Below are 16,539 nucleotides of genomic sequence, written 5' to 3'. Positions count from 1 at the left end.
GGTATCTCATTGTGGTTTTGATTTGCATTTCTCTAATAATGAGTGATGTTGAGCATCTTTTCATGTGTCTGTTAGCCATCCATATGTCTTCTTTGGAGAAATGTCTATTTAGTTCTTTGGCCCATTTTTTGATTGGGTCGTTTATTTTTCTGGAATTGAGTTGCATAAGTTGTTTGTATATTTTTGAGATTAGTTGTTTGTCAGTTGCTTCGTTTGCTATTATTTTCTCCCATTCAGAAGGCTGTCTTTTCACCATGCTTATATTTTCCTTTGTTGTGCAGAAGCTTTTAATTTTAACTAGATCCCATTTGTTTATTTTTGCTTTTATTTCCAGAATTCTGGGAGATGGATCATAGAGGATCCTGCTGTGACTTATGTTGGAGAGTGTTTTGAATGTTGAGCTTTAATCCAACTTTTTTGCTCTCCTCTTTCACTTTCAAGAGGCTTTTTAGCTCCTCTTCACTTCTGCCATAAGGGTGGTATTATCTGCATATCTGAGGTTATTGATATTTCTCCCAGCAATCTTGATTCCAGCTTGTGTTTTTTCCAGTCCAGCATTTCTCATGATGTACTCTGCATATAAGTTATATAAGCAGGGTGACAATATACAGCCTTGACGTACTCCTTTTCCTATTTGGAACCAGTGTGCTGTTCCATGTGCAGTTCTAACTGTTGCTTCCTGACCTGCATACAGATTTCTCAAGAGGCAGGTCAGGTGGTCTGGTATTCCCGTCTCTTTCTGAATTTTCCACAGTTTATTGTGATCCACACAGTCAAAGGCTTTGGCATAGTCAATAAAGCAGAAATAGATGTTTTTCTGGAACTCTCTGGCTTTTTCCATGATCCAGAGGATGTTGGCAATTTGATCTCTGATTCCTGTGCCTTTTCTAAAACCAGCTGGAAAATCAGGAAGTTCATGGTTCACATATTGGTGAAGCCCTGCTTGGAGAATTTTCAGCATTACTTTACTAGCATGTGAGATGAATGCAATTGTGCAATAGTTTGAGCATTCTTTGGCATTGCCTTTCTTTGGGGTTGGAATGAAAACTGACCTTTTCCAGTCCTGTGGCCACTGCTGAGTTTTCCATATTTGCTGGCATAGTCAGTGCAGCACTTTCACAGCATCATCTTTCAGGTTTTGAAACAGCTCAACTGGAATTCCATCACCTCCACTAGCTTTGTTTGTAGTGATGCTTTCCAAGGCCCACCTGACTTCACTTTCCAAGATATCTGGCTCTAGATGAGTGATCACACCATCATGATTATCTGGGTCGTGAAGATATTTTTTGTACAGTTCTTCCATGTATTCTTGCCACTTCTTAATATCTTCTGCTTCTGTTAGGTCCATACCATTTCTGTCCTTTATCAAGTCCATCTTTGCATGAAATGTTCCCTTGGTATCTCTAATTTTCTTGAAGAGATCTCTAGTTTTTCCCATTCTGTTCTTTTCCTCTATTTCTTTGCCTTGATTGCTGAAGAAGGCTTTCTTATCTCTTCTTGCTGTTCTTTGGAACTCTGCATTCAGATGCTTTTATCTTTCCTTTTCTCCTTTGCTTTTCGGCTCTCTTCTTTTCACAGCCTCCCCAGACAGCCATTTTGCTGTTTTGCATTTCTTTTCCATGGGGATGGTCTTGATCCCTGTCTCCTGTACAATGTCATGAACCTCATTCCATAGTTCATCAGGCACTCTATCTATCAGGTCTAGGCCTTCAATCTACTTCTTACTTCCATGGAATAATCATAAGGGATTTGATTTAGGTCATACCTGAATGGTCTAGCAGTATTCCCTACTTTCTTCAATTTGAGTCTGAATCTGGCAATATGGAGTTCATGATCTGAGCCACAGTCAGCTCCTGGTCTTGTTTTTGTTGACTGTATAGAGCTTCTCCATCTTTGGCTGCAAAGAATATAATCAATCTGATTTCAGTGTTGACCATCCGGTGATGTCCATGTGTAGAGTCTTTCTTGTGCTGTTGGAAGAGGATGTTTGTTATGACCAGTGCATTTTCTTGGTAAAAGTCTATTAGTCTTTGTCCTGCTTCATTCTGCATTTCAAGGTCAAATTTGCCTGTTACTCCAGGTGTTTCTTGATTTCCTACTTTTGCATTCCAGTCCCCTATAATGAAAAGCACATCTTTTTTGGCTGTTACTCCTTAGAAGGAAAGTTATGACCAAGCTAGATATCATATTAAAAAGCAGAGACATTACTTTGCCAACAAAAGTCTGTCTAGTCAAGGCTATCATTTTTGCAGTGGTCATGTATGGATGTGAGAGTTGACCTGTGAAGAAAGCTGAGTGCAGAAGAATTGATGCTTTTGAACTGTGGTGCTGGGGAAGACTCTTGAGAGTCCCTGGGACTGCAAGGAGATCCAGTGAGTCTATTCTAAAGGAGATCAGTCCTGAGTGTTCTTTGGAAGAACTGATGCTAATGCTGAAACTCCAATACTTTGGCCACCACATAAGAAGAGTTGACTCATTGGAAAAGACCCTGATGCTGGGAGGGATTGGGTTCAGGAGGAGAAGGGGACGACAGAGGATGAGATGGCTGGATGGCATCACCGACTTGATGGATATTAGTCTGAGTGACTCCAGGAGTTGGTGATGGACAGAGAGGCCTGGCGTGCTGAGATTTTTGAACTGCATACATGTTTCTCATAAGATGGGTAATGTTTGTCTGGTATTCCCATCTCCTTAAGAATTTTCCACTTTGTTGTGATCCACACATTTTGCTGAGGTCAATGAAGCAGATGCTTTTCTGGAATTGCCTTACCTTCTCTGTGTTCCAGCAAATGTTGCCAATTTGATCTCTGGTTCATCTGCTTTTTCTAAACCCAGGTTGAACACCTGGAAGTTCGAGGTTTACATAATGCTGAAGCCTAGCCTGGAGGATTTTGAGCATAACCTTACTAGCATGGGAAATGACTGCAACTGTTCTGTTTCTTGAACATTCTTTAGTACTGCCCTTCTTCATAATTGGGATGAGGATTGACCTCTTCCTGTCCTCTGGCCACTGCTGCCTTTTCCAAATTTTCTGACACATTGAGTGGAACACTTCAATAGCATCATCTTTGAGGTTTTTAAATAGCTTAGCTGGCATTCTATCACCTCTACTAGCTTTATGGGCAGCAGTCCTTCTTAAGACCCACTTGACTTCACATTCTAGATATCTGCCTCAGAGTTAGAAACTACACCATTGTGATTATCTGGGTCATTAAGATTTCTTTGTATAGTTCTTCTGTGTACTTTTCCCATCTCTTCTTGGTCTATTCTGCTTTATTAAGTCTCCAAATACCAAAGAGTCAAAGTGGTCTTGAGAAAGAAGAACAAAGTTTGAGACCATGGTTGCTGATTTCAAATATATTAGAAAGCTATAGTAATCAAAACAGAATGATTTGCTTCTGGCTCTAAAACAGACACATAGATCAATATAGTGCAGTAACGTAGCCAGAAAGAAATGTACATCGATATATTGTTGGTTAGCTTATGAAAAAGGAGCCAAGAATATCCAGTGGGGAAAGGACAAACTTTTCAAAATGGCCCTGGGAAAACTGGAGAGTCCTATGAAAAAATGAAACTGTACCCCTGTCTTTAGCCTACACAAAAATCAACTAAAAAGGGATTAAAAAGTTGAACATAAGACTAGAAGAAGACATTGAGGTATTCTTCTTGCCATCAGTCTTTGCAAGGAGGCTTTGGATTTCACACCAAAAGCAAAGGCAACAATTGCCAAAACAAACAAGTCAAATCCAATCAAACTCCAAAGAAAGGAACATCAAGAAAATCACACGGCAATTTACAGATTGACAGAAGACATTTCCAAATCATATATTTGATAAGGGCTTAATATCCAAAAATACATGAGACATACAACTCAAGGGTAAAAAAACCCAAATAATTCAAATTTTAATGGAGTGTAAGAAAAGTAAGAGTCTCAATAAATCTCAATATTAGACTGTAGATGAGAGACACAGCAAGGTTTTCCTCCTAGAACAATAAAAGCCTGTGCCTTCCTGGAATTACTTTCTTCATCTCCACTCACTTGTTTGACAATTACAGTTCAATGTGTACGTTCTTCAGTCAATAGCAATCACCCCACAGTGAGCTATAATACGTACTAAGAATATCCCCATTGAGGGAAAAAATATCCTAATATTTGCATATTTACTAATGAGGCATAATCAAAGGAAGATCATTTCCAGAGTTTACCATGCCATTGTTTTGTATATTTCATTTCAAAATTGAGCTACCTAGTAAGGAAAATGAGTTAAGAGACCTCAATAACATATAGATAGAAAATGATTTTAAATGGGAGAATTAATGGATTATAACTTGGGAGTAATTTATTACTACTGTTGCAACTATAGTCCTTTTGGTTCTCTACTGCATCCATTAATAATTTATTATAAATATTAATATCAACACAGGGACTGCTACTGCTGCTGCTACTGCTGCATCACTTCAGTCGTGTCCATCTCTGTGCAACTGCATGGATGGCAGCCCACCAGGCTCCTCTGTCCCTGGGATTCTCCAGGCAAGAACACTGGAGTGGGTTGCCATTTCCTTCTCCAATGCATGACAGTGGAAAGTGAAAGTCAAGTCGCTCAGTTGTGTCTGACCCTCAGGGACCGCATGGACTACAGCCTATCAGGCTCCTGAACCCATGGGATTTTTCAGGAACACTGGGTTGCCATTGCCTACTAGGTTATAGTGAATAGCGAAAGACATAGAATATGTTAGGCAAGAAGTGAAAGTATGGGAAGTCAGCAATGGTAGTAAGGTAAAGGGCAGTATTGCCTTGAGAGGAAGGAAAGTTCTCAAAGTTTCTTGAAACACAAAAATCGAGCCAGATGTGAGGAATTAGCTTACTTTGTAAACCAGAAACTCTACCAGAAGAAATTTATGGAGAACAGTGTGGAGATTCCTTAAAAATTGCAAATAGAACTACCTTATGACCCAGCAATCCCACTTCTGGGCATACACACCGAGGAAACCAGAATTGAAAGAGACACATGTACCCCAATGTTCATCGCAGCACTGTTTATAATAGCCAGGACATGGAAACAACCTAGATGTCCATCAGCAGATGAATGGATAAGAAAGCTGTGGTACATATACACAATGGAGTATTACTCAGCCGTTAAAAAGAATTCATTTGAATCAGTTCTGATGAGATGGATGAAACTGGAGCCGATTATACAGAGTGAAGTAAGCCAGAAAGAAAAACACCAATACAGTATACTAACACATATATATGGAATTTAGGAAGATGGCAATGACGACCCTGTATGCAAGACAGGGAAAGAGACACAGATGTGTATAATGGACTTTTGGACTCAGAGGGAAAGGGAGAGGGTGGGATGATTTGGGAGAATGACATTCTAACATGTATACTATCATGTGAATTGAATCGCCAGTCTATGTCTGACGCAGGATGCAGCATGCTTGGGGCTGGTGCATGGGGATGACCCAGAAAGATGTTATGGGGAGGGAGGTGGGAGGGGGGGTTCATGTTTGGGAATGCATGTAAGAATTAAAGATTTTAAAATTTAAAAAATAAAAAACTAAAAAAAATTAAAAAAAAAAACAAAACATGATGCTAAAACCCAAAATGTAGACAGAGAATAGGGTAGGGTTGGGTTTATAGATGTTCAAAATTCTCCATTGCTGAGTGCATCAGGCACTCAAGGACCACCCTCACTGAAGACTTTCTCGATTGCTCAACCTGCAGGTACCAGCATGGAAAAAGAGACAGCTACTCCACAGGCAGTTGAACCCTACTTTTATGGCCCCCTGGCTTTCCTTAAGAAGCATCCCATGCAGCAGATTTCCCCCATCCCATCCCATCAGGCTGACTCCCCACGGTCAACAGGAGTCCTGACCCTGGGATTATTCTGCAATCCCCATGGCTCCAGCTCCCAGCTTCCGGAGATACCAGTGGACTTACAACCCTGTCAGAGGTATGAAAGGCTGCAGCATGGCTTGTCTATGCGGTTCTCACTCCGTTCAGACTGTCCCAGATTAGTGACTTCACTCCCCAACTGCTTCAAATGTCTCCCCCGTCCCAGTGGATGGCCATGGACGTGGGGATCTCTCCCCTGAGCTTCAGCTCCCTCACCCCCTGGTGCAGGCTGATCGCCTTGGTCTCCTCCTTCTTTCCCCTTCCTCCTTGTCCCTTCTTTCCTTTGTCCTACCGAGCTCTGTATGGATCCGGATATTCCTTCTCAGTGCTCAGGGAGTCCCTCCCGTGCTCACCTGGTCTCTGTGGGAACTGCTGCATCTCTAGACGTTCCTGACGCACCATGGAGAGAGGTGAACCCCAGTTCCACCCACCACTCCGGCATCTTGTCCACCCTCATTTGTGCACATATTAGAAATGAGTTTCCCTTCTATTAGGTAACAATGCCATCACCACAAGTTTAACTTTTGCTTTTTGAGGAGAACACAGGTTAAGTTCCACTCTCTTCAGTTCAGTCAGTCATTCAGTCGTGTCCCACTCTGTGTGACCCTAGGATTTCAGCACGCCAGGCTTCCCTGTACACCCCCGACTTCCAGAGCTTGTTCAACCTCATGATTAGATCATGAAGCTCAAACTTAGATCCTCACCTTATTAATTTTTTATACAGGAAAATATGTAATCTCTAAAAATCTCTCCCTATTTGTCCTACCTTCCAGGCTTTGGCAATCATTTTTCTACTCTGACTTCCTTTTTTTTTTTTTTTTTTTTGAACTCTTTATAGTTCAGATCATATGGCATTTGTCTTTCTTTGAGTTAGTTTACTTAGCATAATACCCTCCGTTTTCATTCATGTTGCCACAAATGGAAGGATTTCTTTCTTTTTCTAATGGCTAAATAATATTTACCTATATATGTCACGTCACATTGTTTTAATCCATTCCCCTTGATGTTGATAGATACTCAGGTTGTTTCTGTACCAAGGCTACTGTGAATAATGCTGCAATGAACATGGGAATATAGGTCTCTCTTTGAGACAATGATTTCATTTCCTTTGACTATATATCCAGAAGTGGGATAATGGATCACATAAACGTTCTCTTTTAAATTTCTTGAATAACCTCCGCAGTGTGTTTCCATGGGAGTTGCACCAGTATACATACCTACCAACAGTGCATAAGCACTCCTTTTTCTCCTCATCCTCAATAACATTTGTCATTTCTTACATTTTTAGTACTAGACATTCAAACAAGTAAGACATGATATCTCTTGTGCTTTTGATCTGCATTTCCTTTGATTATTAGTGATACTGAGCATCTTTTCATATACCTATTGATCGTCTATATGGCTTATTTGTGGGAAAATGTCTATTCTTTAAAAATGTAGCATACATTATGTTTACTATATTCCAATATATGAAACTCAGTTGCCTAGCTGTATATCAACAACAATCAGAAAGTGGAGTAAAAAAAACAATTCCATTTACTATTGCATCACAAAAAGATAAAACACTTAGAAATAAACTTAGGAAGGTGTTGAAAGATTTGATGCAAAACCTTTAAGACATTGATAAGACAAATTTTAAAAGAGTTAAAGATATGTAAAGTTAGGTTGCCTATTCAATGTGTTTCTTGAGGTAGGATTTGCATTTCTATAAACTTCCCTCTTAGAATTGCTTTTGTTGCATCCTCTAGGTTTTAGATCATCATGTTTTCATTGTTCTTTGTTTCTAGGACTGTTTTGATTTCCCTTATTTCTATAGTAATCTGTTCATTATTTAGAAATGTGTTTTTTAATCTACATGTGTTTGTGTTCTTTATAGTTTGTTTTTTTTTTTCCCTATAATCGATATCTAGTATGATAGTACTCTTGCCTGGAAAATCCCTTGGATGTAGGAGCCTGGTAGGCTGCAGTCCATGGGGTTGCCAAGAGTCGGACACAACTGAGCAACTTCACTTTCACTTTCACTTTCATGCATTGGAGAAGGCAGTCGCAACCCACTCCAGTGTCCTTGCCTGGAGAATCCCAGGGACAGAGGAGCCTGGTGGGCTGCCACCTGTGGGGCCACAGAGAGTCGAACACAACTGAAGCAACTTAGCAGCAGTAGCAGTATCATAGTGTTGTGGTCAGAGAAAATTCTTGATATAATTTCAATTTCCTTAAATGTACTGAGGTTTGATTTGTGACCCAAGATGAGTAGAATGTTCTGTGTGTACTTGAGAAAATAATGTATTCTTCTACATTTGGATGGAATGTGTAAAGATATCAATTAGGTCTGTTTGCTCTAATATTTCCTTCTGGGCTTATACGTCTTTATTAATTTTCTGTTTTGTTGATCTGTCCATTGGTATAGATGTGGTGTTAACATGCCCTAATATTATTGTGTTACTGTCAATTTCTCCTTTTTTGTCAGTTAGTGTTTACCTTATGTATTGAGGTGCTCTTATGTAGGGTCCATAAATAGTTAATATTGTTATGCCTTTTTCTTGGACTGCTCCCTTGATCATTTGGCAGTGTCCTTCTTAATCTCTTATAATAGTTTTAATTTTGAGGTCTATTTTTGCTGATACTAGAACTGCCAATCTGGCAAACTTTCAATTTCCATTTGCATGGAATATCTTTTTCCATCCTCTCACTTTCGGTCTGTATGTGTCTCTAGGACTGAAGTGGATGTATTGTAGACAGCATATATATGGGTCTTGTTTTTGTATTCATTCAGCCAGTCTGTGCCTTTGGTAAGAATTGAGGAAGATAATAGCAAATAAAACAACTGATAAAGGATTACTTACCAAAATACAAGCATCTCAAACAACTCAGTCATCAAAAGCAAAGGCAAGAACTGCAAAAATAAACTAGTGAGACCACATCAAACTCAAAACCTTCTGCATAGTAAAAGAAGCCATCCATAAAATGAAATGACAACCTATGGAATGAAAAAAAATATATTTGCAAATCACATATTTGGTAAGGGCTTCATATCCAAGTATATATAAGAAACTCATGCAAATCCTAATTGAAAGAAATCAAACAACCCAAATTATTAAAGGAACAGAGAAAGAGCAAGTGTTTTGAAAAATCTGAAGAGCACACTATAGATGAGAGACACTGTAAGTTTTTCCTTCCAGAACAGAAGCCTATGTCTTCCTGGCATTGCTTTCTTCATCTCCAATCACCTGTTTGGTGATTGGAGTTCATAGTATACATCCTTCATTCAATAGCTATCACTCCACAGTGAGCTATATGTGCTCAGAATAGCCTTATTAACTATAACAAACTAATAATTACATACTTAATCTTGTACGGGAAAATGAGTAGGGGACTTCAGTAATACATGGATAGAAAGTCAGTTAAAACTGGGAGCATTATCAGTTTATATTTGGGGGGAATGTATTATTGCTAATACTATTACAATTTTATTCCCTTTAATTCTCTGCTATACTAGTGGATATTTATTTAAAATAGTAATACCAATATAGAGGTACATAGTACTCACGTTACAGTAGATTGAGAAAGACAAAGCTATGAGGCAGGAAGTGAAATCACAGAAAATTATGAACAGTAACAAAATAAGGGCAAGTACTGCCTAGAAAAAGCAGAGTTCTCTAATTTTTTGGAGACAACACGAGCAAGCAAGATGTGAGCCAACCAGCTTAAACTGTGTATCAGAAACTGCACCAGAAGGAAAATGAAGTTCATAGAAATATGCTGATGCTATACACCAAAATCCAGACAGTAAGAGAACAGGGTAGGGTTTATGTAGATGCTGAAAATACTCAGAGAGTTAGACATGGAAGCAAATACACTAATGAGCATCAGAAAAATCAAAGCACAAAAAGGTCTGAAAAATAAATCGTAAAGGGACTTGGTAGTCTGATCAAAAGAATAAGAGAATCAAATTAGAAAACCAAAATATAAAGACTTGTGCCAAACTTCAGCATGAATCAGCCATAGGTATACCTATGTCCCTTGGTCTTGAACTTCTTTGCCACTTTCCTCTCCATCTCAACCCTCGAAGCTGTTACAGAAAAATATGGAAGGCTTCACAAATTTGTGTGTCATCCTTGGGCAGGGGCCATGCTAATCTTCTCAGTATTATTCCAATTTTTAAATATATGTGCTACCAAGGCAAACACATGAATAAGAATTCGGGGAATGTCATGGAAACATGTATAATATCATATAAGAAACAAATCACCACTCCAGGTTCGATACAGGATCCTTAAGCTGGTGCACTGGGATGACCCGGAGGGATGTTATGGGGAGGGAGGTGGGAGGGGAGTTCAGGATGGGGTATCTGTGTGCACCCATGGCAGATTCATAGTGATGTGTGGCAGAACCAATACAATATTGTAAAGTAATTAGCCTCCAATTAAAATAAATAAATTTAAATTAGAAAATAAATATTTGAGATAAAATATTAAAAAAAAATTTAACCAAAAAAGTCATATAGTTAGTCATTTACCAATAAATTATCAATTACATTAGAAATTAGGGTATTCTGCTATATTTACTGCCTCTTATAAAATTGAATTTATAAGGTCCAAAGCTTCATGAAGGAATTTAGCATATATTTATGCATAGCACATGTATACATGCACAGAAAAACATGCACACAAATATGTTTATGTTATATAAGCAATTATCGTCCTTGCCTGTCATAATAAGCTCTTTAGTTGATGAGAGAGATAGTCCCAGATTTTCCCAATTTATATGTCTTCTTTTTGATAACCACTTCTTTTATTTTCATCACCTAGTTTTTTTTTGATTCAAAGCATTTATTATTCTTATGTTTTGACTTGTTCTGGAGATTCGTTTGGATTCCCCACCCCTCCTGTTAGTTGTCTATTTTATTGCTATTATGAAATCTAATTAAATTTTTGAGCTTTTTTTCCCCCTCAGTCACATTTTTTATTGTTGTTATAGACATCTGCCTCTACATTGGACTTTTGCAATTCTGTGGAGTTTTCCTTTTTTTTTTCTTTGCCTTTTTTTTTAATTTTAATTTTTAAATTTTAAAACCTATTTTTTTTTACATTTATTCTTTTTTTTAACTTTTTATTTTTACTTTATAATACTATATTTGTTTTGCCATGCATTGACATGAATCCACCATGGGTGTACATGCGATCCCAAACATGAATGCCCCTCCCACTTCCCTCCCCACAACATCCCTCTGGGTCATCCCCATGCACCAGCCCCAAGCATGCTGTATCCTGCATCGGACATAGACTGGTGATTCGATTCTTACATGATAGTATACATGTTTCAATGCCATTCTCCCAAATCATCCCACCCTCTCCCTCTCCCTCTGAGTCCAAAAGTCCACTATACACATCTGTGTCTTTTTTGACACAGATACAGGGTCATCACTGCCGTCTTTCGAAATTCCATATATATGTGTTAGTATACTATATTGGTGTTTTTCTTTATGGCTTACTTCACTCTGTATAATCAGCTCCAGTTTCATCCATCTCATCAGAACTGATTCAAATGTATTCTTTTTAATGGCTGAGTTATACTCCATTGTGTATATGTACCACAGGTTCCTTATCCATTCATCTGCTGATGGACATCTAGGTTGTTTCCATGTCCTGGCTATTAAAGAACAGTGCTGTGATGAACATTGGGGTACATGTGTCTCTTTCAATCCCACTGCTGGGCATACACACCGAGGAAACCAGAATTCATCACCTAATTTTAAATAACCATTTTATTCTTAGATACCATTCCCCTTTAAAATAACTAAAGGCAGAGAAAACCTTATAAATGCTGATATCTTATCCTTAATTAAATTACCACTCTTCCTGTAAATTAGAAAAAGAATGATGTTCAGATCTTACTCAGGAGGATAAAATCTCTATATTATCAGTTCTCATGTAGAAACTAAATTGTTGCTCACTTCAGTCTTAAATTCTGCTTACTTACAAAGGACAGACATGAAAAGTAATATTAAAATCATGCATGCAAGAGTCTATGATTTTATGCTTCTGTTGGCCAAAGGTAGGGCCATGAATAATTTCTGAAATATTACAATACATCACGGAAGCATGAAGGTCTAGTTCTAATGTCAAAGAGGAGATGCTTGGAGATGGTTCAAAACCTAAGCTCCGTGGGTTGTCAGGATATACTCCCGACCAGTCAGGTAAATTTTGTCCCTAAAAAGTCAAAGTCAGGAAGTTGCAGGCCTTGTTTGCAGAGCCAATGACATTGTCTTGGGTGCTGACCGGGTAATATTCTTGTATTACCATTTGGAGATTTATTTGCTGTTTACTCAAAGAAACAAAAGTAATGAGAGGATTAAAGATGCATAAAAGTAGAAGAGCTGTCAAGGTGCCTAGAAGAAAGGCTAGCGAGCAGAACCAGGCCCCCACACTGATAATCGTCAGAGACTGTAACAGTGAGTGTTTTATAGACAGAACAGAACAAGTGGATAAAAACAATGTTCTAGGGTCACTGCTGTTTCACAGTCAAAGACAAAATATTTTCCTCTTTAAGGAGAGTCATCACAGCTCCTGATGTGGTCCTGGTTACACACATGCTGACTGAGAGCCCACAAGCATGTGTGATGTGACATCAGGAAGTAAACAGATGAGTGTATTGGTGCCCAGTCACCTGCATCTGCTAATAATGGGACCTGGGGAAAACTACTTGCCCTCTCTAATTCATCACATCTTCATTAGCATAACTTGATGATCATAGTGAAGATTAAGGCTATCTCACAGGGTTCCTGTGAAACACAAATTTTAAGATGTTTTAAAGCTTTTGGGAAAGTATCAAAGACATGCATGGGGTTACAAAGGTGAGTGAGCAGATCCAAGGTACAGTATCCTTTTTCTCTTAGTATTCTCTCTGTACTCAATAATAGTCATCAATCAGTCACATGTTTACTCTTACCCCAATGTGATGGTATACCACACAGATAAACTGTACTTTTCTTGTCATTTCAGTGTCTAAAATTCAAGTATTAGTCAATGTAGAGTAAAAAAATTTCAAACTCCTAGAGGGCCTCACTGCTCAGAGTCTGGAGAGTCCCAACATTAAACTGTCTTAAAAGAATAGCCCAAACACTCTGGCTCAGATTTAGTTCCAAATGTTTGCAGAGCACAGAAGTACCTCTGGGAGCAATTCAAAAATACAGGGAGTAACCTACTTCTCCAACTATCTATCTGTGCAAATATCATCATCCATGTAAATTTACACAGAAGGCACTCCTTCTATCCCACCCCAGCTTCTACAGCAACAAGTCCTGCTCACAGCAACAGGGAAAGACATGGCTTCCTTCCACAGGATGGATTGGATAACCTAGTCATGGATTTGATAATCTAGTCACCTGAGTATCTAGATCATCTCAGAATGGCTCATGGTTTTATTTAAACAGGGTCCTGCCTTCTGCTGCTCCTGGTCATGGCAAATCTGCTCCTGTGCCAAGGCAACCCATGCCCGTCCTGCGGCCCTGACGTGTTTGCCACCTCCCTGAGATCCCTTACAGACTTGTTTATCGATGCTGTCCAGCTGTCCCACGACTTCCATAACTTTTCCTTAGTAATGATCAACAAGTTTGTAAGTACTATGATAGTGGTGCTTTAGTGGCTAAATCGTGTCCAACTCTTGCTACCCCTTGGGCTGTAGCCCTCCAGGTTCCCAGAAGGAAACTTCACCTAAGTGATGGGGCTATACTATCCTTTAAACAAGAGGGCTGCAAAAGCACACACTCTCAGCCAAAGATGCTGTCAGTTCATAAGATGTGGAAATTGAAGAAAGGATCAGTTTTGTGAAATCTCAGTTTCCTAAGAAGTGCAATAAATTTTTCAGTTTCCCTTCGTTCATTTTCTTTTTTAAATAAGCAAAATAAATGATTTTGCATTTGTCAGCTAGGAATGCCATAAAAGAATACAATAGACTCTGAGAAATAAACAACAGAAATTTATTTCCTCACAGTCTGGGGGCTAGAAGTCCAAGATCAGGGTGCCAGCAAGGTGAGGTTCTGGTAAGGACTCTTTCTTCCCAGGCTGACTTCTCCATGAGTCCCCACACAGGGTGGGAGGTGGGGAAGAGAGATAGAGAAAAAGACACAGATACACAGAGAGAATTCTCTGGTGTTTCGCTTCATGAAGACACTAAACCTATTGGATGAGTGTTCCACCCTAAGAGCTCATGTAACCTTAATGGGCTTCACTGGTGGCTCAGATGGTAAAGAATCTGCCTGCAATGTGAGAGACTTGGGTTCTATCCCTGGGTCTGGAAGATTCCCTGGAGACAGGAATGGCAAGCCACTCCAGTATTCTTGCCTGATAAATCCCATGGACAGACGAATCTGGTGGGCTATAGACCATGGGATCCCAAAAAGTCAGAATCCTTTTCGAAACACAGTATTTTGGCAGTTAGGTCTCTAACACAGGAATCTGAAGAACATACATTCAGTCCACAATACTACCTGACACAAAGCACTTTTAGGTGGGACTGGGGAAAGGAAGCATATCGATTTTCTGGTCCTTCAAGGTCTCCGTGGGCTTTCTTCTCCAGGCTCAGAGTAATAGTCAATAAATGAGAACTGCTCTGCAGTGAGAAGGCAATGGCAACCAACTCCAATACTCTTGCCTGGAAAATCCCATGGATTGAGGAGCCTGGTAGGTGCAGTATATGGAGTCGCTAAGAGTCGGACATGACTGAGGAACTTCATTTTCACTTTTCTCTTTCAGGCATTGGAGAAAGAAATGGAAACCCACTCCAGTGCTCTTGCCTGGAGAATGCCAGGGACGGGGGAGCTTGTTGGCTGCCGTCTATGGGGTTGTACAGAGTTGGACACGATTGAAGTGACTTAATAGCAGCAGCAGCAGCTCTGCAGTGAACTAGGTGGATGGAACAAGTTAAACAAAGCTGAATCCCAGTCACAAAAATGAATACTTGTAGTTTTTTAAAGCTACAAATTATTGTTTTAAGATTTGCAGTGAATAGGTTCCCAGCTACTATAGAGGGGGTGTTTACAATTGGAAACAATTATTTGTTTCCTGAGGAATTTATTTGAAAGTTGTATGTTAATTCTTTTAGGTCAGTCATGGAGCACACAGTAGAGCAGACAGCTAATAAAAGGCGGTGCTAAAGGTTTCTATTCAATTCACGTAGTTCTTTTTACTCACTAGATTTTTTTTCATCCTCCATTTCACTGCCCATTTTTTTCCCAACTCTTCCAGGTAAACAAGAATTTAAATGGTTAAATATAGGTGCATGCATGCATTCTAAGTCACTTCAGTTGTGTCCAATCCTTGCAATCCTACTAACTGTAGCCCAACAGGCTCCTCTGTCCATAGGACTGGCCAGGCAAGAATCCTGGAGTATGCTGCTGTACCCTCTTGTCAGTGATGCTCCTCACCTAGGGATCAAACCTGAGTCTTGTTATATCTCTTGCATTGGCAGGAATATTCTTTACCACTGCTGTCCCCTAGGAAGCACCAAATATTGGTACATATGTACAATATTTGGTTCAAATAGTAAAAAAAAAAAAAAAAAAAGAAGAAGAAGACAATTATAAAACAGAGAATGGAAAAGGTTAAACTTAGAAAAGTTATATGTAAAATCATTTTTATAGAGACAATGTATAGAAAAGTAGACAAGCATGACTTTCAAATTTTGTGATGACCCCCCCCCCCGTTAAAAAAATTCACATCTATCAAAGATGTTAATGTTCTGTTAATGGGTTCATCTACTGAATGCCCAACAACACTAACTAATTGCCTGATCATTTTCAGGATGAAAAATATGCCCAGGGCAAACTGTACTATATCAATGTCACCAACACCTGCCACACCAATTCCTTCCATTTTCCCGAAGAAAGAGATAAAGTCAACCAGGAAAACGTGAGTCTTTCACCTGGGTTTTTCACCGTTTCAGATGAGACAGTATGTAGATTACCAGACGTCAGATCACTAGAGGTTATGGTAACTGTACATGCAGAAAACGGTGGAGGAACCATAAGCAATTGAAGAGAAATTATATTAAGCAGTTCATTAAGCATGAGCAAAATCAAGGAATGACTAAAGATTTGTAGTAGCAAGATAGATAACAGATCTATAAATTGTCCATGCAGACAACTTTAGTTCAACCAATGCGTTAGACACAGGACTGCAGCTATTATTCTGGATGGAAACAGGAAATGAATGGGAACTTCCATGTGTAAAATATAAGATTGCAAAATTCATGACTATGAAAGAAACACACGCCAGTTTTGAGTACTCCCTGTTACTAATGACTCCTACTTCGGAATCCTATACTGCACCACCCAAGCCCTCGCATCTGCCTTTCAAGGCTCTCCTGATTCTGCTTGTACTTCTCTGACACCTCCTTCATTTGTCATTCTCAATGACTCCTCTGTCACCTTTTATCCTTAATTTGTACGTCTCCCCCACAATGGTCTATAAAACATCACTGCAGATGGTGATTGCAGCCATGAAATTAAAAGACGCTTACTCCTTGGAAGAAAAGTTATGACCAACCTAGATAGTATATTCAAAAGCAGAGACATTACTTTGCCAACTAAGGTCCGTCTAGTCAAGGCTATGGTTTTTCTAGTAGTCAGGTATGGATGTGAG

At 39.2% G+C, this 16,539-nt stretch overlaps 1 protein-coding gene and 1 non-coding gene across 2 annotated transcripts in view; one reads left to right on the top strand and one right to left on the bottom strand.

The window, feature by feature from the left end:
- Positions 1-16,539, top strand: part of LOC101109921 (placental prolactin-related protein 1-like) — a 41,263-nt gene that overhangs the window by 21,975 nt on the left and 2,749 nt on the right. Inside the window, exons 3-5 of the mRNA XM_027958600.3 lie at positions 5,729-5,957; positions 13,332-13,513; positions 15,700-15,807. Coding sequence (XP_027814401.1) covers positions 5,903-5,957; positions 13,332-13,513; positions 15,700-15,807 — 345 coding nt within the window. The 5' untranslated portion in view covers positions 5,729-5,902. The remainder of the gene's footprint in view (positions 1-5,728; positions 5,958-13,331; positions 13,514-15,699; positions 15,808-16,539) is intronic.
- Positions 9,978-10,088, bottom strand: LOC114109786 (U6 spliceosomal RNA). Its single transcript, XR_003586361.1, has one exon. It is a non-coding gene; the product is annotated as a U6 spliceosomal RNA (small nuclear RNA).

The sequence above is a fragment of the Ovis aries genome, chromosome 20 (genome assembly GCF_016772045.2).
Source record: "Ovis aries strain OAR_USU_Benz2616 breed Rambouillet chromosome 20, ARS-UI_Ramb_v3.0, whole genome shotgun sequence".
In the NCBI taxonomy this organism is placed as follows: domain Eukaryota; kingdom Metazoa; phylum Chordata; class Mammalia; order Artiodactyla; family Bovidae; genus Ovis; species Ovis aries.
The sequence above is the reverse complement of the archived record's forward strand: the minus strand, read 5'-3'. Positions and strand labels throughout refer to the sequence as shown.